Genomic DNA, 23772 nt, shown 5'->3' with positions numbered 1-23772 from the left:
GTAATTGAATAAATGCTGTTGGTGTTGTCTCTTGACCTCTCAGCTTCAAAGAATATCAAATAGAATATTCAAAGAATATCTGCATCATTGCAGACATGTGAGCTCGGTTCTAGCATGTTCTGGCACAGCTGTCTGTAAAATCTGGCCCAGGAGGTTCTGTGCGGTGGAGGTCGACCATGAACGCGACATGGTAGATTCACGACAAGCTGTTAGAGCAGATTCCGTTGGCTCAGCCTCTGGATACAGAGACAAATTGTGCCTTGTTTCCAGCTTCGGTTTGAAAATCTTCTTATACTGGCCTCTCCTAGATGAGTGTGTCTACTGTTCTCTATTTCATGACTTTTCACAAATACAGTTTTTAGGGACCTCAACTGACTCCCTGGAGGGAACCTCTTTTTTCGTACTTGTTAAGCTCAGATACTCAAGAAAAGTTGAGCAAAGCTATGATCTGCACTTCTGTACGTGCTTACGGTGTATGAATATTGCTGAAGCTTTGTGAAATAGGAGACACTGGTTTTTCAGCAGTCCTCAGTAACACCGGGAATGCTGTGTCTTTTTGCTAAGAACACAAATTCGTTATGGATGAAGACCAAACATACTGTAAATGTTTTCACTTTTAACAGCAGTTTTTTGTCACAAACTTCTTTGAAGGTGCTTGAGTATTTGAATGTTCTCTATATCCATTGCAGATATGAAATTAAAGATTTATTAAGCCATGCCTTTTTTGCTGAAGATACTGGGGTAAGAGTGGAACTTGCAGAAGAAGACCATGGTAGGAAATCCTCTATTGCCTTAAGACTCTGGGTGGAAGATCCTAAGAAACTGAAAGGAAAACCCAAAGATAATGGAGCCATTGAGTTTACTTTTGATCTGGAGAAGGAAACTCCTGATGATGTTGCACAAGAAATGGTAAAATAAACTTCTGACAAAAATGTGTACATATATATATATATATAAAAAGTAGTGCATAAATCTCAAAGGAGAGCAGGAACGAGTCTGGTAAAGTAGCTTCCCTTTAAATCATTCCAGGTGTCTGGTTTAAGCAGTTTGCATTGATTTTAGGGTGAATGCTACAAAAAGGGGTAAACGGAGAAGAATTAATAGCTGAAAAATATTGTTTGCCAAGTATGAACACAGATGCATGACATGGCATTTCAAATAGCTCAGGGACCACAGAGGAGGTCTCTTCTGCTGTTATATTTTGAGAACTCTTTTGCCAGTTTCTGTTAGCTGTTGAATGTCCTTAAATTTCTTTGGAATCTCCTTAGTTTCAGACAGCAGCCTGAGATAAATTAGAAAACTTTGATCGCAAAATATTCTGCACTGAATTCTTCAAAACACTTCTTTCCATCTTTTTTTGTCCTGTTACTTAGGAGGGATGTAGATGAGGAAAGGCTGTGGTCAGCCACTCTATCCCCAAACGTAGACAGAGCCTAGATTTGGGCCCACTGCACCGAGTTAGGAATAAGCTTTGGATTTTTTGACAGATAAGTTTTAACTTGGTGAATTTCTGTTTCTTTATAACTTGTGGGGTTTTGTTAGAAAACCTATTTTGTAGGTTTTCTTTTTTTTTTGTATTGTTTCACTGTATAGTCCTTGAATTGGTGTTTTAGTGATGCCTTTACTGCAGTTTTTAGGTTTTCTAACGTCATGGAAACATAGAATCAGTAAGCACTTAGTCAGGGGCCTGAATTTTCTTGTGCTTGCAGAAATGTTCCTATTATATCCTAAATCCCAAGGGCTCCCATTTAATGATGTTGTCATCACCACTCCTGTTCTGCTTAGGAGAACATTTTGGCAATGTTGCCTTACGGTGCTTGGACTCGTCACCACGTACTCCAAATTTAGCCTGAGAAATTCAGGCTCCTCCGTCTTCTTGCCGTTAGTTTGCATTAGGTCCAATATTTTTCAAGCAATATATTGTTACAGAACTCAGTTCATTTAAAAGTTGCTCTAGTGCAGTTACTTGCCGTTATATTTTACACTTAAATATGTCTGGAGTTTTGAAGTTCTGTAGCCCATAGTTGTGTTTTGCTTTGAAGAGGAAATAATTCTCATAAAAAGTATACTTAAAAAGGTCACTCCCAAACTACTGTGATACTGTTCCCTTAGCAAACTATTTTAAAACCTGTGTTATGAAACGCTTTCACACTGAAACTGTCGGGGGGGCGGGGGAGCGAAGAGGGGCATTCATTTCTAAATGTCTTTTTGTAGCCCTTATGAATTGTGGAACGCCAAAGATGTGAGCTTTCATCACTTCGTGTTGCTTTATGTGCTGTGGAAGAGAAGAATGCAGGAGACCTTTTGAGTATAGGGAATTATTTATCGTTATTGATGGGTTTTCAGTAGTCAGGCATTCCAGCCCGTCCAAACAATGTGGGCAAAAGGAACTCCAAACGTTCTGGTGGGTCTGCAACCTAAGTTACGTTTCACAGCCAGTGGGTACTGTAAAATGGCACGTCTTCATTAAACTGTAACCATTCTCTATATACAGCTGCAGGAATAAGAATTGTTTTTTAAAAAATTGCTAATGTGGCAGCTTTTCAGTGCCTTCCCGTTAAGCTTTGGCATGAAGAATCTACTGGGCACGTTAGTTTATACTGTAACAAGGTTCTCTGGACCTGTGTGGTTCTTCTCTCAAGTAACTCCCCTCCATCGTTAGCATTTGCCGGATCATCTGTTCGGGAATGTCAGTAAGGTCCGAGGCCATAGGCAGTGGAAAATACCCATATCCATCTGCAGCTGTGTTTTAAATTGCTTTGCACCTATTAATTTTAAACAGTGAAAATCTAAGCTGTAGAACTGTCTCGTGTTTGGGCAAGAGCAAAGAAGGAAAACCTGTAGCTTTCCTCCATGTCTGTAAGTGCTTCCAAATCTGTAGGATGCGCGTGTTAAGAATGTAGGGAGAGGAGACACATCTGTGGTAGGTCATTACTAAACTAAAATTCGTACCCTGTGCTGGAGGAGATCACGCAAACAAACAGCACAAAGAGGAATTTCCATTTTATCTGTAGAGCAGTTGAATTCTGAGAAAGCCTGGTCCCCTTTGCAGTCAAATGCGAACAGTCTGCGTTTGACTCGATAGGCTTTTTCTTTATAAAAGCCGATCAATACTGACTGACTTCACAAGTTAAGAGAGGTTAATTTAAGAAGAAATTCTGTTAACGTCTTTTCCTTCGTGACTTGCTGCGGTACCAAGTACAGCAATTTGGGAAACAGTGTATACTGGAAAGGTTAAGGCAATAGATTCTGATTAAGGGGTAGTACAGTTTACTCCAGTTGCGTTGTTCAAAGAGCTTTTTCAAAGATGTTTCTTTCCTCTTTTGACTATTCTGTTAGTCCTTCAAAAAAAAAAAACAAACCAACCCCAAACCCAGAGAAGCCATCTGCAGTTAAACTAGTTGTCGTCGTCTTGATGGATGTTAATTGGTGAATAAATTGACCCAATATATATTCGGGTCTTAGAAATTACCTATTGTTGTTTTAAAATGCATTAGGGATAGAAGTTTTATTCAAAAAAAAAAAAAAAAACAAACCCCATCAAGCTTTTAAGTTGCTGTTCTTGTGAGGAATGTGTAATTCATGTTATTTCAGACTGATGTTTTCTTTGTCAGGAAGAGTTGTGACTAATAGGCGTGTGTGCATGCCCATCTGCGCGCACATGATCTTGCTAAGTTTGTGCCTCCTCTGTAGATTGACTCTGGATTTTTTCATGAAAACGATCTCAAGATAGTTGCGAAGTCAATACGTGACAGAGTAGCGCTAATACTATGGAGAAGAGAGAGAATTTGGCCTAGGATGCAGTCAGAGGAACGTCGAGACTCTGAGTGTCTGGAGAAGTTGAAGACGCCACACGCGCAGCAGGTCCAGGTCACCTACCTTTCCCACACCGGTCACCATGTCCTGTCCGAATCAGAGGAGCCCGAGGCAGACCAGCATCCCTTTCAGCAAAACCTGCCCACCAGCGTCACGTCTGTCGCGTGTAAGTCTCCCCTTGGTTTTGTGCGCACATGGTCATGAACGTCCAAGGGTAAAAGTCAACGACAATCTGAGCTCAGCGGTGAGGTGAGCATGGTGAGGTGAGCTGCTGTGCGGGTTTTTGCACAGTAGCTCAAAGAACACAAGTGTCTTAGACGCATAAATTTTGAAGGAAATAAAGTTTCAAGAACAACTATATTATATAGAGATAGCTCCTCCTTCAGTAGCAGTAAATGCAGAAAACATAATATATTTGTAAATAGAAAAGCAAGGAGACCCCACTGCTAGACACAAAAAATACATGTTTTCTGTGCCAGATAGTGGCATCCGCCCTACGTTTGCGTGAAACGATTTCAGAGCCTGCAGAGGCTGAATGGGCACCAAACTGATCAGAGCGACTGGTGGCTTTTTCAACGATGGGGAGAGGTTTAGTCAAAAGCAGACCTTGCTGGAACCCAAGCGCTGCAGTTCCTTGTGTTCTGTGAGTTACTCTTCAGGGCTTGTGTGAAGTTTTTTGTGAAGCTGTGCAAAGGTCTACAGCAGGGAATAAAAAAAAAAAAAAAAATCCATCTCTGAGTGTTATGTGATGCAATTCAAGATTTCCCTGTTTTGTGGGAAGTATCAGCTGTGGTTTGCTCACGCACGTTGGGCGCACCAGACCTTGTGGGCTGATACAGTCATTATTATTGGGGTCCTTAAGTCACGATGCGGGTGCTCTCTCTGTTCCTCTGGGCTCTCTGTTTTGTCCTGAGCTTGTGGCCTTGAAGCAAGGGGGTGGTTTGATCTTCGTTATGGCAGGTCAGAGTAGGTGGTTGCTCTAGCTCCTCCAGGCCCTGGTAGCTACAAGCTGCTCATCTGCCAACTCTTCACGTTCAGCTGGGGCTGATTGAAGGGTGATCACCGGGCTGTTTCAAGACAGATGGATTTACATCTCCTGTTTTAATTCCCAACACTGACTTTGGTCTGTCTCTGAATGAGAAACCGCCTGGCTTTGCTTGCAGAGCTTGTTGTTTCTTCGTTTTATGTCTGAGCATCAGACTCCTCTCCAGCAAACAACAAGGCATGAGGAAGTAATGTTTTTATTTCCCTAAAGAAAGCTGTCTCTGTCCTCTGAAATCAACCTTTGTTACTGAGTCAAGCTCTGGTATTGAAATCTTAATCTATTTATACTTTTAAACATCTTGAAGGAAATGTTGCCAGATATTTTTAGCTTGGAAGATTTGAAATTTTATGAGTTCTTTTTTTTTTGTTGGTTTTTCTGATAAATTCCGATGTACGTATTTTGCTACTAAACTATTATCATAATGTTTCTGTTTTACTGTTGTGGACTTTTCTGTAAGCATGTTTAAATTAAAGATGCATTATCTTTAGCAAAGAGACAGCTGCTGCTTTAATTCAGGTATCGTATAAATTGCTATACAGAGGTCTGCTTTGAATCCTAAAATAACCAAGCATACCTCTACAAGAAAATAAACCTTTAAAAGATATGAGAAATGGCCGTATTTGCATAACTCAGACTACTGCAGCATTTACAAAGCTTTTTTTTTTTCCTGAAGCTAAATTGATCTCATTTCATTGTTTTGGATCATATACTTAATTCATGCTATCTAATTCCTTTGAGAAACACTGTAATTACGGCTCTTTTTGTTTCCAGTAGTACAAGGAGGCTCCTTGCGCTTCCCATGGTTCAGTTGGACATGAGTTGGCAGAATTTTACGCTAAATATAAACCATATAAACCCCCCCCAGTTTATTTCCTGCTCCTTCTCAAATTTTAACCAATACTTGGTATTATTTGACAATTCACTGTTGGATGTCTTTGAAAAATTTCTTGTTGATGTTAGGTCTGAAACCTCTCTAAATTACTGTTCTACCAATTCATAATCTGAGGCCAAATGTAAATTAATAACTTAATTAAAACAACAGTGCATCTTGTTCTATAAAAGTCTGAGACTGACTCACAGCTTTTACTTCAGCATTCAACCATCATACTCTTTTTTTTTTTTTCTTTGAGGTCTTAAATAATTGTTTGTAATAAAATGGAAGTGTGTTTGCAGCAGAAATCCCTGACGCCTTAGTGTGGGACCGTGTTTGACTCTTTTTAGAAATGAGCTGAACAAATATAGCGGGGAGTTTAATTTTGTGAAAAAACAGTTGGGAGAATAGTTTGTGAATACTGAGGCGAAATGTCATCTCTGGTGCTATTAAAAAGTAATTTGTTATTTGAAAGCCAAATTAAGTAAAACTTTATTTGGAATATGGAAAAAAGAGAAGATGGCAAGTGTCAAGAAAAGAAACAGCATTTAAACTTAGCTGTAATTTAAGCCATTTTTTTTCTAACTGCGCTACAGTTTTCTTTTGGTTTTAAATCTGAAAGAAATCTCTGTTACAAGCTATTTGTCTTTTGGGTATTTACAGCTACAGTTTTGATTGTCTCGTTTTATTTGTCAAATAAAACAGTAGCTTGTGCTCAAGAAGAACTGGGCACATGTACTTTATGGGCTTCAAAATTTGTGGAAAGACATTTTTAAATTGGTAATAGTTGACGGTACAGTTCAAAGATTTATTTCTGTTTGAGAAAAGACGTGGTGCTTGCCCAGTCCCCGTAGCTGTGCAATCCCGCAGTTTGGCTGGACGAACGTTCCGCACGAGACTCTCCAACAGAGCTCTGAAAGGTGCTCCTAAATCGCTGCAAACCTGCAAATTCATTTGTTGTCTGTTCTTCATCTGGAGGTATTGCTGTATACTCAAGTAGGGTATGGTTTGCCAAACTAATAACACGTACAATGTAAAGAATTTTGTAATTTTCAGTGCTACTAATAAAAAAAAGGTGTTAAAAGTCAGCGCCTCCCCAGGAGATCGAAGTCTAAAAGACTCCATGGTCTGCTATGAACGTTGCAGTTGGGGTTTCCTTGCCTTTCATCTTACAACATCTATAAACGTCTGCAGTTCTTAATGTCAACCTTATGCCCTTTAAAGGAAATATCAATGTGCCTAAAATATTGTCGTGTACAGAAATCCATGGGGATGGGTTTTTTGGCTTAAAAGCAACAGTATGTGCCTTTTGGAGAAAATAACATTTGTGTTGTATAATTTATTTATGTAATGGAAATAGCTAGGGTAGTAAAAATGCTAATTACGTAAACAAGTGTTGACCTTGCTCTAAAATCATTACTTGAATGTTTGGAGGTGTTGAGCTTTTAATAAAGAGTATTGTTCTTTCAGCCGACAGCACGTTTGACAGTGGCCAGGGTTCCACCGTTTATTCAGACTCCCAAAGCAGCCAGCAAAGCGTCATCTACTCGTCTCTGCCGGATCCGGTACCTCCTGCTATCCAGCGGGTCTACAGCCCCCCTCTGAGCGAGAGCCAGGCTGTGCCCCACGGCCTCCAGCAGCTGGGGCACTACCAGCAGCCCTCAGGAGTAAGTCTGAAGCTTTTTGATGTCGTTTTGTCTCCTAGATCCTACTTAACGGCTCCCTTATACTCCTGGTTTCAGTAGGTGTGGGTTCCAGGGTTTGCTTCGTGTATTCCTCACTCGGCTCTGATGGCAACTTGCTTAGTAATATATTTTGGGCACCTCAATACGAGAGACATCTCAAGGTGCTGGAGCGAGGGCAGAGGAGGGCAACGAAGCTGGTGAAGGGCCTGGAGAATAAATCTTACAAGGAGTGATTGAAGGAGCTGGGACTGTTTAGTTTGAGGAAGAAGAGGCTGAGGGGAGACCTCATCACTCTCTACAGCTACTTGAAAGGCCATTGTAGAGAGGTTGATGCTGGTCTCTTCTCACAAGTAATTAGTGATAGAACAAGAGGGAATGGGTTCAGGCTGCAGCAGGGGTAGGTTTAGGCTGGACATTAGAAGAAATTCTTCACAGAAAGAGTGGTCAGACACTGGAATAGGCTGCCCAGGGAGGTGGTGGAGTCACCATCTCTGTGTTTAAGACTCATTTATATGCGGTGTTAGGGGGGATATGGTGAAAGGGAGAACTTTGTAGAGTGGAGCTGATGGTTGGACTCGATGATCCCAAGGGTCTTTTCCAACCTAAATGATTCTATGATTCTATTTCTAGTCAATGTGAAATGTGCGCTTAGTAGATGAAGTCTGGCCAGCTGTATTTGCCGCTCTGAAGAGGTGCTTTGCTGGCAGCTGTGGTACTTTCAGTAAAAAAAGCTTCTTACCCAATCCATTGTCACTGAACTCCATTAGTAGCTTTGCAATTCTTAAACTCAAATACGCGCAGGAGAACTGTTTGGTTCGCTGTCAGTATAGCCACACGTTATTGTTCCTTCATTTGTTCAAGAGCCTCTTGCGTCTGGTGTTTCTTCCAGTTGTGCCGAAGGTCACAGGTCCAGTCACTGCCTTTCTGGCTCTGGGTTTGGATTTAATCTTGCACAGAGTTGGCCATGTCCGGCTGTTACCGAGGGTCCAAAATCAGGCACTGGGAGCCCAGACAGACGTTCGCGCTTGCTCCCATTTCCATGCTGTTATGACCTTGACCAAAAGCAATTAATGGAACTACTGGTGCAAGAACAAACACGTGCAAGTGAACATAAATCTTCAGGTGCTTCCAGTGAGTGGCGCAACATGAGCGTGTCATGTCCCTCAGAAGCTGTGGCAGCACCACGTTCCAGGCCCAGCCTGTGCCCGTTGCACGCAGCAGGCAGTGCTTCTCGCCGCCACAGCGACCCCGCCGTGGCTTTGACTCCAAACGCAACGTCCCTTCCCCAAGAACCCGGAGAGGGAAACGTGGATCTGCAGACTAGACAAGAGGCAGCAGGTGCATCACCTCTGGTGGCACTGGGGACCTCTGCACACCCTGCAGACCCTCAGCAGCCTCCTCAGGCATGCCTACCCTGTTTGTTTCGGTCTGGCCAAGATCAAAACGTGTCAGAAGTCTCGGTGCCTGGTGAAAGTGCTCACTCCCCGAGTAGCCAACTCCATGTCTCAACCTCTCCCACGAGTCAGCAGGCCCTGGGGCAGAAGTTTAGACCTGCCTCTGTTCCACGAGTCTTTGCAATCCATAATTAGCCAAAAGACCAGTTCTTCTCCCATGAGATCTGCGAGATTTGCAGAAAGCGTTCTGCCTTCTGGCTCCTCTGAGGGCGGCGAAGCCAGCGTGCCCGGATGGTGCCAGCCCTGCTGTAAAGCCTGCGCGGGCAAAACACCGCCGGCGGCGAGCGGGCGGGTGCCCGCAGCAACCCCCAGCAGTGGAAGCAGCTTGCCTAGTAAAAATGATAGTAATGATATGGTAGGTTAATTATTCTTTTGTTTGTTTGTTTGTTTCATCCTATTTGAATTAAGAGAAGAAAAAATAAAATCCCGGACCGACGTTTTTTTCCTGCCTAATCCAGATTTACCCTACGTACTCAGGAAGTTCATCGTTTTCCCTGGTTTTACCTTATGTTTTTCCAAAACCGCCCGCAAGAAATTATGAACTGTACGTTGTGAATGCATTGAAACAGGACTGGGTTTACCTGAAGGAAAAAAAAACCTCCTCCTTGGCGTCTGTAGCCAGCTCCTTCCACTGCGGGAACCACCTTTCCTATGTGCACTCGTCTCCTGGGAATCATCCTTCCGCACTCTCGTTCACCTGACGAACTACCTTAACAACTCTAAATATAACACTCAAAAGGGGCGTCTTGAGCAGAAATCTTTTTGTTAAGTGAGCTGTGCAGCATACTCTTTTAGAGCAGACTCATTCCATTGATAGGTTTCAGTAATTTTACCCTAAATGTGTGACTTCTTTTGCAATTGAGGATTTGCCAAGGTAATAACCTTTATTCACAAGCAAAATATTTCTCACAGCCTTTGATTTTTCTAATGGGGCTTCCATATTTTTTTTTCTGTCCTGCGATAACTATAGGTAAAAAGTTCCAAGCTTTGAAAATCTCAACAAACATAGGAAACAAAAGCCTGACTCAAAAACTTTCCGTTTCCCAAGAAAAAACAAAAATCGCTGCATTTTTCTGGGAGATTATTTACCAAAATAACAGGCACATAAGCGGAGCTGTAGTAGGTTGGGTTTGTTGGGTTTTTTTAGGCTTATGGGCCTCAGTCTGACATGTTGTTCATTTTTAATTTTTCTATTTTGTTTGAGCTGAAGTTTGACAACTGCTGCTGTTACAAACCTTATCTGAATTTCTTTTAATTATTTTTTTTTTCCATGTCCACTGGGGTTTTAATTTGCTTCTCATTTCTCTGTTCATTTTCTTGGCATCCATTTCGAGTAAATTACCTGCTTTTTTTGGAAGATGAAGATTCTTTATGAAATTATAAAAATCTTCGTGAAGATAACTTTCTTTCTCACCCAGTTAACGGCGTGTTGTTGCGGTTGGTGTATTCTCACTCTGCGCGTGCTTTCAGTGCTTTTACTGGTCTGCGCGCTGCCTTCCAGAAAGAAACGCAATGCGGCTTGCTTTGTCTTCTTTGGAATTTGCTGACTTTTTCCCACATGTTTAAATTAAGTGACTTTCCACGCGGATAATTTTTCATATCTCTTTTTCCCCTTCTCTGTGTTGAACCAAGTGCCGGTAGACTATTCCCCTGCAGTTGCCGAGACCCTTGAGGCGCGGGGTTGCCCATCTCTAACGCTGCGCTCTCCCTCTCTCCCTCCCGCAGGCTGGGCTCCCCGCCGTGCAGCCTGCGCCCGCCGTGGTCACCCCGCGACCCCAGCACTACCAGGAGCCGGCGATGCCCTTCCCCGTCGTCCAACCCACCACCGTCGCCTCCCTGCAGTTGGGGCAGCCGCAGCCGGTGCTGGCCGGCCAGCAGGTGAGAGCCCGGCCGTTGCCAAAAAGCCTTTTTTCTCCTCCCGTTTCTTCCCCGTGCTCTGCTCCAGCCCATACCTGCAGCAAGGTCGAGGGGTTTGAGACTACAGAACTGCCGCTTGGGAGACGTAGGGATGGGGCGAAGGGCGTTGGCTTTAAGGGGTGGAAGAGTTGACGGGTTGAGGACGATTGCTGTGTGGTACCTTGGAACATCTTGATGGACGTTAACACTGGTCTTCCATCGTGGCTTAACAGCATCAGCCTTGCACTGATTTCAACGTCCTGTCTTGGGCCGTAGAAATCAAAGAGTTTTTATTAATTTTGCGTTATTATTTGGCACCTGCTTCGTAAAAGGTTAGTAGGTGACTCTGTTGCCTGGTGCCAATTGTCTTTGAATCCTCAGCGATGCCGCTTTTTGAGTTGTGCAGGCGCGTTAAGCACGGTTCAGTACAGGCACCCAGCCAGTAGCTTTCTCTTCCAGGAGAGGAGTCTGTCTCTCTCTGAATTGTCTCCAAATAGTAATTCCTTGTGTGTTTGGAATTACCAAATTCTGCCCCCCCGCCCCTCCCCAAACCCGTGTTCCTTAAAGGTATTTACAAAACACCTCTTGAGCAGCTGCAGCGGCCTCCTTGCGCAGAGGGGCTGTCAGCCGGGGAGCAACGAGCCCCGGACCTGTGTGGTGGACTAATTCAGGGCTCACTTCAGTCATCCTACCAAAAGCTTGGTTTCCTTCGGGAGAAACCATTGATGGGGCTGGGGGATGTCTGTATGCCTTGTGACCTCTCCAAACCTTTTTAGTCCCCGACGTTTATCTCACAGGATGCTTTTTTTTTGTTTAACGGGCCCCGTTCTTCTGAAAGCATCAGTGTAGGAACAACATAATTTGGTCTCCTCAAAAAACACACGCTTATGTGAAGTTTTGTCATATGTCGCGTTTGTTTTTTTTTTTTTCTAATGGGCAGGGATATTCTCATGGTTCTCTCAGCCAAAAATTTTACACTCGTGCAAATTTAGGACCTCACCAGTTGCACAGATCTCTTTAGCGGGCTCTGGAGCTTTATGCTGGCAGTTCAAAATCCGTTGTTTATTTTCCCCCATGAGTAAATGCTGGTTTGGAATAGGATGTTTGCCCAACTTGCTCAATTTCTTTCACCTGCCCTTTCCTCACAGCGTTGCTCTCTCTTGAAACAATTCTATCCCTGATAGTAAAAGGATTTAATAACTAGTCTCTCTTCGTTTTCTAATCTTGCCAGGAAGTGCGATAAAAAAGTGGCTTTTTACAGTATTGTTATTACAGAAATAGGTAAAATGATCAAGTGTCTGGGCAGAACTTCCCAGAGCACCTGTGTGCCTCAAAACCAGGAAGAGGTCTGGTGTTCCCGGAGTCTCCTGGCATGATGCCGTGGGCAGTTGCAGCCTTGTCTAGGTGAACAGCAGGGCAATTCAACCACAGAATGGGAAATCAGGGTGAGGAAACTCATCTGCCTGACGGAAGGAAACGTATTGATCTTGTATGAATATACACGGATGGCTTAGACACGTGGGATCAACGTTGCACCTCCTCGTTATTATTTTTTTTTCTCCACAGCTCGGGTATCTGGGCATTTATAACGTTAAGGTTATAATGAGGCAAAGTCAGCGTTCATCTGGATGTTTTCCCCTCCCTGTGCCTCATCCAGTTCACAAGTCCCATTTGAAACGGAGGCTTTTGGAATCTGCTGAGTTCCAGGAGCGCAATTTTTCTGCTTTTAAGGCAGTGTCCTCTGGAGCTGAAGGTTGGGCAGCCCGTATCGGCGTGCTCAATCCTCGATTATCTGTGGGCAGCCTGTCTGAGCTGCAGATTAACCCCGCCGGCGATGCCGAGATACCTGAGCTGGCTTTGGGTGCTTTTTGGGTTTGTTAGCTCCAGCCCAGCACCGGGCGAGTGTCCTGCTCCCGAGGCCGGGTCGGATCTGGCAGGAGTTTCCCGTCTGGCGTAGCTCATGCTGGGGAGCGAGTGGGGGCTCGAGTGGGGTCCCCCCACCCCTCCAGCTGGGCTCCATCTCAGCCGTTTTGCTCTGTCTCGTCACCAGTGCCAGGCCAGCTCCTGCCATTCCCTTGAGTTTGTGATTTTAACAGGGTAAATGCCCCTGCTTTCCCAAAACCTGGAATGCCAGAAACTGCAGTAGAGAGCCACATCATTGCGTTGGGTTTTTTTGACGTGGCAAGATGAATACTCAGACAGGACTAATGCTGTCCTGAGGTCAAGAGGGGCTGGAGCCCCTCTGCTGGGAGGACAGGCTGAGAGAGCTGGGGGGGTTCAGCCTGGAGAAGAGAAGGCTCTGGGGAGACCTTGGAGCCCCTTCCAGTCCCTAAGGGGGCTCCAGGAAAGCTGGGGAGGGGACTTTTGATCAAGGAGTGGAGCAATGGGACAAGGGGTGATGGTTTTAAACTGGAAGAGGGGAGATTGAGATGAGATCTGAGGCAGAAATTCTTTGCTGTGAGGGGGGTGAGCCCCTGGCCCAGGTTGCCCAGAGAAGCTGTGGCTGCCCCATCCCTGGAGGGGTTCAAGGCCAGGCTGGACGGGGCTTGGAGCAACCTGGTCTGGTGGGAGGTGTCCCTGCCCAGGGCAGGGGGGTGGAACGAGATGATCTTTAAGGTCCCTTCCAACCTGAACCATTCCGTGATTCTAATAAACGCCGCAGAGCTGAGCTGGTGCTGTGCAGAGTTATTTGATGCCACTGCTTGTGGCCTTTGGTGCATTCAGCCCCAGACACGCGATACCAGTGGCCAAATGCTCTTTTGTTCACTGATCCTTGTATTGGAAACCTACCAGCCGTGGTTGAATTTTTGCTCTTTCTTTTTGCTACATCTTCTACAGTTTTATTGTATTAATCCCTAACAACTGGTTGAAGAATGCTGCCACTAAAGAAGCACAGAGCAAAATATTACGGTACTGATTTACGGTGGATCTGGCGAAGATGAAAGATTGTAATGCTTCGCTATTCATTTTAAAGTTACCTTTTGACCACCAGCCTTGCTGTTAGGTGCTATGTGCTGCTGAACCTGGGTGAAGCAACCGTAGAATCATAGAATACCGCGTTGGAAGGGACCTCAAGGGTCGTCTGGTCCGACCTTTCTTGGCAAAAGCACCGTCTAGACAAGGTGGCCCAGCACCCTGTCCAGCTGAGTCTTAAAAGTGTCCAGTGATGGGGAATCCACCACTTCCCTGGGGAGATTGTTCCAATGGCTGATTCTTCTCATTGGGAAAGACTTTTCTCATGTGTCCGATTGGAATCTCCCCTGGAGAAACTTGTACCCGTTCCCCCAACCGGTCTCGTGGTCCCAAGTAGGTCAATGCAGAGCCAATGTGGTGCCATGCTTCTGAAACAGAAGATTATTTTTTTTTATCTGTAATTTCAGCATTAATTAGTGGAACTGAAGAAGGAGATACTGGTAGCATGGAAAACGTGAAAGGTGCTACTGATTGTTTTCGGCTTTAATGCAGCTTTATATTTCCGTTCGACCGTATGACATCTGGCCGGCCAGTGGAGCACAGTTTTCCCTGGAAGGGTAAAACTACTTTTTTAGCTGCGGTGTTGTTACTACAGCACCTCAGAAATAACTGGGATCCAGCTGTTACTATAATTATTGTCTTTTATTCATGTCTCAGATAATAAGTACTGTATATTTTGGTGCTTGCTGCATTATGTAGTCAGCTTTTGAATGCCAAGATTAGCTGGGTATAATCTGCATAGTAGGAATCTTTGAAGTTAGTAGGTGGGGATTTTACAGGGCCAACTAGAACCATCTCTGGGATTTAAAGAGTCTGAGTCATTACAAATAACCTTTCCAAGACAGTTAGAACTTGTCTTTTCGGGTAATGTATCTTGCATTTAAATGTGTTTTAAACATAGGCTCTCGTACAGTGTTTAAATTCAGAGCACCCTTCCCTTCTATAAGCTGTCCCCCCTCCCAGCGACGGTTCTGCTGAGGCTGCGCGCCTTCAACTGGAGAGAGAGATGGGCAGCTGTGGCCAGTGAACTGGTTCTTCCGTGACACACGGGCGATAACCCTTTTCTTCTTCTCCTTTTCTCTCCTAGCAGCAACCCATGTCCCAGCAAGCCTCTCTGCAGCAGGTGCTTGCCAGCCAGCCCGTGTGCCCCATCCAGCCTGCAGCCCACCTCCTGCCCCAGTACCAGCCCCAGAGCTCTCAGGTGGCAGCCAGCAGCGCGCCGCTGAAACCCCTCCAGATCTCCACTGTGCCCCAGCTGCCGCCTGTGGCCCCTTCCCAGGTAACATCTTTGAAAACCGTGCGTGAATTACATCCGTTTGAGTCAAGCTTTTTCAGCTAATAATTAACATGATTTGCGGTTTTTTGGTGTGGCTATTTTGAATGCATGCCAGTTTAATTAGTCTGTAAGAATATAGCTTTTTTTTTCCTAATTCCTGTATTTTTCTTTACTATTTGTTTTTGTTTGGTGAAGCAACAATCTCCTTTGTGAGTAATCCTGTGTCACGCCTAGAGAATCCAGTTGATGGCAGTTACAAAATTGCAATAACTGCAATTTTTTTAAATTTTTTTTTTTGCACCTTCCCCTCTGGCCTCTTCCCCATCCCAGGCTTCAGAGCATGACAAGTTGCCCATTTTTTTTATTTTTTTTTTTATTTTTTTTCTATTACTGAGCTCCTGACTTCACCACTTTCCCCACCTGCCCCCTGCCCTCCCCCGCCCCCAGCTCAGCTCTCAGCCCCGTTTGTGTTTCCAGTCGCAGGGACGGACCCTCTCCTTGGCCTGGAAGGGTTTGGTGGTGCTGTTAGTGTGTTTGCTAGTGACGGCCACCCTCAGGCGAAGCAGCTTGCGCCAAAGGGAAGAAGCTGCTCCCGCTGTGACGGGGGAGTTACGGTCCGCTACGTCACTGGGAGGTTTTGATTGTAAAAACCCTTTTCCTGGGACCTTCCCTGCTGCCTGGGTTGCAGCCAGCCTCCTTAAAGAACAAGGGTTTCAAATCGTCTTACTGAATTTTGCATGAAAGAGTTTTGCATTTTGTCTGGTCCGATTCCTTTTCATTTCCATTAGAATGAAAGCAGCTTTTAATTAGTATGTCGCTTGAAGGCTTCAAGCTAGTGTTACAAATAGTTTTAAGCTTCTAAGGTATAAAAACGTTCCCCCGAAATCAATTTTTTTTTTCTCTTTCGCTAATGATTTAAGCATAAATTGGTTTTTATTATTGTTTATAAACCTCAGGAAATGAATGGAAGTGATTAACAAACAGACATAATTATCATCATGGCACAGGTGATTTTTACGTACTTGTATGGCAAATGAAACTACTTTGTACCGTCAGTGAAAGCACTTGCAATTTATGTGATATTATATTTTTTTCAGATTCCTCAGTTTCCTGTCATTCCTGCAATTACTCCTCTGGCAGGACTTGACAGCCTTCCTCCAAACCTCTCTGATATACCGGCTGCAAACGTGCCCCCCATCCCTGCTCCTTCTCAGTATTTTGCTCCGGCCGTGATTTTGCCCAGCCTCCCCATGAACCCCGCTCTGCCCATGGCTCCCAACTCCCCCGCCCTCCCCATGCAGGCAGTCAACCTTCCTCACACCACCGTGGCTTCTTTGGTCTTGCCCTGCCAAACGATAGTGCCAAACATGTCGGCTGCTACGATCCCGTTGCTTGCCGTGGCTCCGCCGGGAGTGCCAGCGCTGCCACCGCACCCCGGGGTGGCCCCGCTCCCCCCGCAGCAGATGTACCCGACCACCTTCCAGCAGCTCCTTCAGAGCGAAGCGCCCTCTCCCCATCACACGCAGGGCACGCAAGCAGTATCCCAGCCGCAGCAACCTCCACCTCCTCAGTCACTTCAGCCAAGCATAATCCATCCTGCGGAACAGACTCTGTCTGCGCCCGGGGCTGGTCACCAGGTAATCCACAGGGCGGGGGGCTGCGTCAAGCCTGGACCCCGGGCCGCTCCCGGGGCTCGCTCCATTGGGAACAGGCAGTGGGGAGGTTTTTTTTTTTCCTTGGTCTTCAGATGCTTTGATAACTTCTCAACCTTCGTCCTGGAGGTGGTTGCTAGAGCTGTGCAGCCAGGTGGAGCAGGGGAGGCCTCCACCCAGGGAGGGGTGAATATCGAGGAGGCAGGGACTGATCTAATGGGCTTTGGAAAACGAGCAGACGAGAGCGCTTTTTTAATTCCCTCTTCCTTCTCCCGTCTCAAACGTGAGAGGGGTACTTGCTGTCGTTCTGTGGCATGAGGACAGCAGCTGAAAGCCTTACAGGTGCCTTCACCCCACCCCAGCCTGCGCGCGCTGCGTAGGCTTTTGGGTGCTTCTGGCAAAATACGGGTGAGCTGGCAGGAGTGACAGACTTGTTTTGGTGCAGAGCCGCTTAAAAACAGCAAAGGGAAATGGCTGTTAGATAATGACTCCAGAAAAGTCCATGGAAGAGGTCTATCGGACAAGAATGGGTTCTAGCCGCAGACCCTTTCTCCCTTATCAAAGAAATGAGGCATAAAGTGGAGCTTGTGATATTAGCGCTGTTTACAAGAGAACTGGTTTGGGACTTGTCTCAGAGTCTGTAAATACTTCCATCGCCACGTCTGTGGTATGACAACACAAAATGCAGGCTGACCCGCGCAGGAGAGAGCACTAAATCCCGTTAGTAATAGCATTCTTGAAAAATCTCTGTTCTCCTATGTCACTTTGTCATAACATATTGATTAAGATTCATAACATCCCATTTCAAGCTGCCATATCATGGCATCTTTAAAGTAGTACATCGCTTTGAATTTTCTCTCTTTGGCCATATATTCAGTACAGAAATACCGTTTGTGAAAACGCGGGCAACGCCGAGCCCAGGAGAGCCACCGCTGAGCTCGGTACCCGTGGTGTTTCCCATGGCTTTAGGGGGAGTCGAATCCGGCCCCGTCACACACAGCAAGCAAACAAAACCAAAGAACTCGTATTCCCAAACTGTCCTGGCGCAGTCATTATCTATCAAATATCTATATATGGAAGAATTGCACGGTAATGTTTTTAGGAGAAAAAATAGGCATTACAAACAAAATGGGCAAAGGTAGAGGAACGTTCAAAATATACATTGTTCTATTCAAGTGCTTTTAATGGCGAGGTGTTTCTGTCAAAGGCTGTCCAGTGCAGGGCTGTTTGGCAGTTGATGTTTAGCACCTCTGACTTTAGTTTTGCCTAGGTAAATTCTACGTTGAAACATCTTGTGGGTTATCCTAGTTTTATGGAAGATTTAAAAACAAATAAATAAATAAATGTCATTGCTATTCTGCCAGCCTCCCCTGAGGCAGCCATGTAACTCCTGTTGCAAAGCACATCGCGTCTTTACTTTTATCCACATTAAAACCTGGAATAATAATTTCAGCTTATATTTAGAATCTGCAGAGAGCGTGCGGTAACAAAATTGTGTGGCCTAGTTCTCATCTGAGTCTTGATATTTTTCTTAATATATTCTCCAACTAGTCTAGATCTCAAGGTGACGACGCCTTAAAAATGTAAAAATTAGGCAAAGTTTTACCAGCTACTAAAAAGCCTTTTTTCTTCCATATTTTCCTTTCTTCCCTTTTTCCTCATCCCGCAAGCTCAGTCCCCTTGGAAAAATACATGATGTACCTAAAAGGAGAATGTTCTGTTCTTAAATGTGCAACTCCAAAGAACGGTTATGCAGAATAACAGCAGAGTCTCTAAGGTAGCTGGCATATAATCGCATCGGTCTGGTTCCCACAAAGCGCTTACGCACACGAGTTATTTTAAAGCACTGAAGAAATCCACTGAGATACGTGAAACTTCCTCTCTGTGCGTAACGCAAGGACGCGTCTGCAGGACTGGGGCCTTGGTGCTTGGCATGTCAAGAGTGGAGTTGTGTCTTAAATGTTTAAACTGAATGGAAAACAACGTGTTCTGTGGGACACTGGTATATATGCAGTAAAAAAAAAGAGTTAATTGTGTGGTCTATACCAGCTACCGGTTCTACATATATCGAAAAGTTGTTTTTTAAAAATCCTAATTTAGATTATGGGTAGAGTGTGGTTTTCTTTGCATGGACGTTGCGGTAGGCTCGTTGAGAGCAAACTCTTCAGGACAAAGAATTCATAATGTAAAATTTTAATTTCATAGCGAAATGTGGCTTTGTTGCTATGAATTAAATAGTGCCTAAGCGATAGACACATTGTCATAACTATATAGGAGGAATTCCTTAGATTTTTATTTGGTCGTTTCAAAGCAAGTTTGAACTCTTCAGGAGTTGCCTTTCCAAGCACAGACCACACAAATGCAGTCCCATTGCAGAGTCGTAATCCTTTCTCTGGGAACTCCGGTGGCTTCGGTACCTCGGCATGTAAGTCACCAGTGTCCTGAGCAGAGATTTGTTTTAATAGCTGTCTGTTGTGTTGCAGCAGATGCCTGGACACACTCAGTACGCTTTGGAAGCTGGAGCCCAGGTGCCCGTGCTGCCTGTGCAACCTTCGATAGTCATGTCACCGCCTTTGCAGTTGCAGCCGGAGCTGTTGCCTCCCCGCGGCGCTCCAGAAGGCATTGCCCAGGTTCATGGCAGCCTTGCCACGGCTAGTCCGCCTGTCCCCGTAGACCAGTGTCTGCCTCTTCAGCCTTCTGCTCTGCTGCAGCTTCAGCCCGAGCTTTCCCAGCCGCTGGGTCAGCAGCTCCCAGCCCCCTGCTCAGCTCTCCAGGCAGTCGTGGAGACATCTCAAGAGGTAGAGCTGTTTCCTCCAACGTAACTCACCAGCTTCACCCTTAACCTTCTTACTCCTTTGTGAAATAATGGGCTTATTTCAGAAGGGAGATTATCCCCCCTCACTGTACAGAGCCGCTTGTCCTAGATGCTAGCACCTCTGGGTCAGCAAATAATTGGCCATATCAAATGAAGCTGGAAACTGCACGTTGTACCTTGTGAAATGTCTCCTTGAAGTAATGAGGCAGCAAGACTAAGTTCCTCTCTGTCCCTAGCTGAGCACAAACACAGAGCTAAAAAGTACGTTAAGTGCCATGGGTCAGTAAGAACTGTTCTGTAGTCTCATCCATGTTTTGTCTGGTCTTGTTTTAAATGTCTCAAGCACTTGTGCACCCAACCATCATTTGCCTTGAGAAACTGCTCCATAATCAGATGCTTTGCTATGTCAAAGCTCTTCATGCTCCTCAGCTTGAGTCTTATTCCCATTTCATTGAGCGTTGTGTCCTCCTGCATTGCCTGGATTCTCGTCTAGCCCTCGGATTTTTGTTTCTTCAGATGGTCCTAGGCGTTCCCCATTCTCAGTGGTCATATAAGCATAAACCTTTTATTGGTTTTCTTTATAAAACTGTCAGCTCCTCCTGTCTGCTATTTTGACTTTCTTTCCTCTCCTGTAATTGTTTAACCTTCGGTCTTTGACAGAATGTCACAGAACGCTTCCTTCTCTTCAACTCTTTAATTGATATCCATAAGCAAAGCAAAACAAAGGTTTTAGCATTTGTACGAGATTTCAGTAAATAAGTCTAATTTCTTCTCCGCTTCTGAATGGAAATATCCCTCAGCAATTCTGCTTTCGGAATTGTTCCTCTTGAGGCTCTCTGTTCTGAGCTACCTTTCCTCCCCAAATAACAGTTTCCATCTTTTCAAACTAAATTCCGGTTAGTTTGGGCACTACGCAGTACAGCCTGGGAGTTTCCCTAGAGGTACAGCTTAACGCCTGCTCCACCAGGTGTTCAGTGAGGATGCTGCCAACACTAAAACTAGATTCTCGTTCCCCATTTTGCCTCTCCTTGCTAGTGGCAGTCTGATTCTTGCGAAATGAATATGCCCGGTGTGATGTAGGACACTTCCTGGTGAATCTCTGTATCCTAAGGGTTAGATACAGCAGAAGTGGTAGAACCCATCTATAGCACTTCACTTGCAGAATCCCCAGTGTCCTGGCTGTGTCGGGCATATCCCTTACTCCAGGCATTTCTTCTCCAATTGCCTTTTTTCTGTATTCACAGCTCCCGACAGGTGCAATGCCGATGCAGAGCTACAGCCTTCCATGCAGGGTCCATCCCACTAGAGATTCTGGAGACAGGAATAAACCTCAGTGTGCAGCGTGATATGGGGGTCACAAGTTGTCCTCTATTACCCGAGAAATCCATGTCCGCTGAGGCACGTGGCTGTCCTCTCGCTTCATCGTACCCTTAGGAACGTTTACCCACTGTTTTGCTAACTTCATTCTCGTATTTCCTCTGGAAGTTAACTCCCTTCTCCCTTTCAATTTAGGAAATCAGTCCAATATCGTAGGCTGGTCACCTTGATCAGCGTGCTCCCCGTGCTGATTTTATGACATATATCGCTAAGGTTTTCTGGGATGTAAGAGGAGTTTCATACCTGTATATATTCGAGACGCTGCATTTTGTTGCTACTCTGCCATAACGTTTTTATCTCTTTATCTTTTGTTCAAATGTGCGGCGGCACTCAGACCAATCAGGCAAATGAGATTTTGTAAGGCGCTTGGTCCAAGTGCGTTACTAAAATTTGGATACATTATGTCTGTGTTCTCACTCTTCATTAATTTTGCAGTTTTATTGAAACTGCAGTCAAGCTTGGCATGGCATCCGTGTGGCAGTTACGAGCAATGAGTGGGGTTGGCTGGTTAACCACTAAGCTTTTAACTCCAGTCTGCCAGCTGCTGTGGTGTATTAAGATGTAGCGATGACGGTCAAGGGGCTTGTTCCTAGCTGTGTGTCTATGGAAGGATTTTACAGACGTACGTTTGTAAATATATTATAAATATATATGAAGTTATATATATTTATGAATATATTTGGGGGTGTGTATATACACGCACAGTCGTATACATGCACAGGGGGGTGTGTGTGTCTGTGTGCATACATGGTAAGTTTGTTACAGCAGGGCCGGTAGCATCGGCATCACAAATTCTGTGAAAATGGGTGCACCCGATGCGAAAGTCACGCTGGCGGTGTCTGTCCTAGCCTGGCAGCCGGTGAAGGGGGAAGCTTGGTGGGAAAATGCCTACTGCGTAGAGAGCACGGGGACGTGGTGTGAGGGCGGTGGTTTTAAACGATGAATTTCCACCTTTTAATTAGCAGTTCCCCAGAAATTTTCGCAGTAAGCCAAATGCAGTGAAAGTACTTAATGTATTTCAGGAAACTATACAAAGCCATGAAGCAAATCAGCTTATACGTTATACCCGTTCAAAAAATAAAACTAGGCAGGTGGTGACGTGGATTTGGCCTGCAGTCAGGTTTTTCCATTGTGGTGAGAACTGTTTGGGTTTTTTCACCACCTCTTCTGCTTCAGAGGCAGCAGAAGGGAACTAGGGGATCAGTGGCTCTGTCTCAAAAAGCGATTGCGCACAGATACTGATGCTTTGGACAGAAGTGATGTCGGGAGGGTAAAATGGGACGTTTAGTTCCTTCTGAGTTCCAAGAACTGGTTAAAGAGAACAGTTTAGGATTACTGGTATCTCAACAGCAAAACCTTTCTTAAAGGTGTTTTTCATCTGCCAATACAATGCATTTACTTAAATGACTTTTTCTTACGTTTTAGGAGCAGGCAATACAGGACAAACTTCAAACTCTGTCACAGAGCTGTGAAAGGTATCATTATAATCTCTTTGGCATAAGAAATGTTTTCTTTCTGGCGGCTGTTTTTCCCCTCTCTTTACAAGGCTGGGCCAAATGCCTGCCCTTTGCTTGGGCAGAGAGAAGAGTAGCAGGAGCTGACCAGGAGAAGACGGAAGGATGCACGTCCAGGGAGAAAGCTCAGATGTTCTGTGTCCAGTGTGCCTATTTTGGCTCCTCCAACTCTTAAATCTTTAGTTTGGCTGGTGCCTTGGTGTGTGTACAACAGCTTTCATTTCAGCATGTTAACTTCTCTTTTTGTTAAGATAACCGAGGCAGTACAGACCCTGGTTTTGACGCTGTTGGATCTGTATAAAAACATGCCGCACTGGTGTGACTGGGTGTATAGTGTATTCCCGCTTTGGGAATGAACTGGGTGTGCCTGTGTCACCTTCTGTAACGGTCTTTCCCCGGGTTTGTTACGGGGAACGGTGTATCGGTGGGAGCTGTGTGTTGAGCCACCCAAGGTTATCGTTACAGGCGCTGGAACACGCAGCCCAAGCTTGTTCTGTGGTTTTGCAGGGCACGAGGCCGCGCTCAAGCCCAGTAATGCTAACAACAGAAATAACGATAAATAACCCCCGAGCCAGCTCGGCACTCCTCAGAACGAAAGGGAAATTTCCGCGTCTGCCAGCCCTCAGCTGCCCGTTTCTGTACTCGGGAGCGGGAGGGGAAGCAGTGAGGAAGAGCCCTGGAGAGGAAGGCTCGCTGCTGGCTGGGGGCAGTGGCTGCGGCTCCGGGGCAGGCCCCCCCTCCTCAGGCATCTGCTGCTCCCTGGCCACAGCTCTTGCTTCCGCAGAGCGGTAAGCTGGGTTTTCAGTCTTCGATATGGATAAGGTACCAACAATGGGTGCTTGTAAGCATTGCCTATTGCAGGAGCCAGAACCAGCTTCGTCCTTATTCATTATAAAGCTTTGGGGTTAGGATTTCAGGATTTCAGTGTCTGGTTTTTATTTTCCTGAATAAGATGAGTTAAGCTTATGAACTTTGAAGACACCTCTCTTACTGTTTTCATTCCACCCCACCAAAACCATTAGCCTGATGGAAGTCAGTGCAACCCCGCAACCTTAAAACGGAACTTCTTTTTTTCCCCCCGAGAACTTACCGCTTTTTAAATACAGTGTGGAAAGTGAAATCTGATTTTTTTTGTGACTGTAAGTTAGTTGGGGCCATAAATAAGTTAGACAAAATGAACTCATTTTGTCTATCTAGTCAGTTGTAGAAAGGCACGTCCAATTTTCAGTCGTCTTTTGAATTCCAGTTTCCCTGTTCCAGAACTGTGTTTGAAAAGCTGGCTGTCGTGCCTGCAGGGGCAGGGAGAGGTTGTGTCAGCAGGTGCCTCGCAGTCGGAGAGGGAGATCTCCCGTTTCCAGGCGCAGAGGTAACTCGGCGCCGGAGCTGGGCTCTCCGCCG

The 23772-nt window shown here is 45.2% G+C and overlaps 1 protein-coding gene across 27 annotated transcripts in view; it reads left to right on the top strand.

Moving 5' to 3' along the window:
- The window catches only part of WNK2 (WNK lysine deficient protein kinase 2), a 123583-nt gene that overhangs the window by 59780 nt on the left and 40031 nt on the right, over positions 1-23772 (top strand). For 14 of the 27 annotated variants that reach the window (XM_074602972.1, XM_074602966.1, XM_074602973.1 and 11 more), the window contains exons 7-14: positions 690-909; positions 3694-3982; positions 7203-7399; positions 10597-10749; positions 14828-15019; positions 16114-16653; positions 19152-19466; positions 22286-22335. In XM_074602972.1, coding sequence (XP_074459073.1) covers positions 690-909; positions 3694-3982; positions 7203-7399; positions 10597-10749; positions 14828-15019; positions 16114-16653; positions 19152-19466; positions 22286-22335 — 1956 coding nt within the window. The remainder of the gene's footprint in view (positions 1-689; positions 910-3693; positions 3983-7202; positions 7400-10596; positions 10750-14827; positions 15020-16113; positions 16654-19151; positions 19467-22285; positions 22336-23772) is intronic. The other 13 variants (XM_074602985.1, XM_074602984.1, XM_074602980.1 and 10 more) reach the window with 6 other exon arrangements.

This window comes from Larus michahellis, chromosome 10 (assembly GCF_964199755.1).
Source record: "Larus michahellis chromosome 10, bLarMic1.1, whole genome shotgun sequence".
NCBI lineage: Eukaryota > Metazoa > Chordata > Aves > Charadriiformes > Laridae > Larus > Larus michahellis.
Note: the sequence above shows the minus strand (reverse complement) of the source record. Positions and strands in the feature narration are given on the sequence as shown.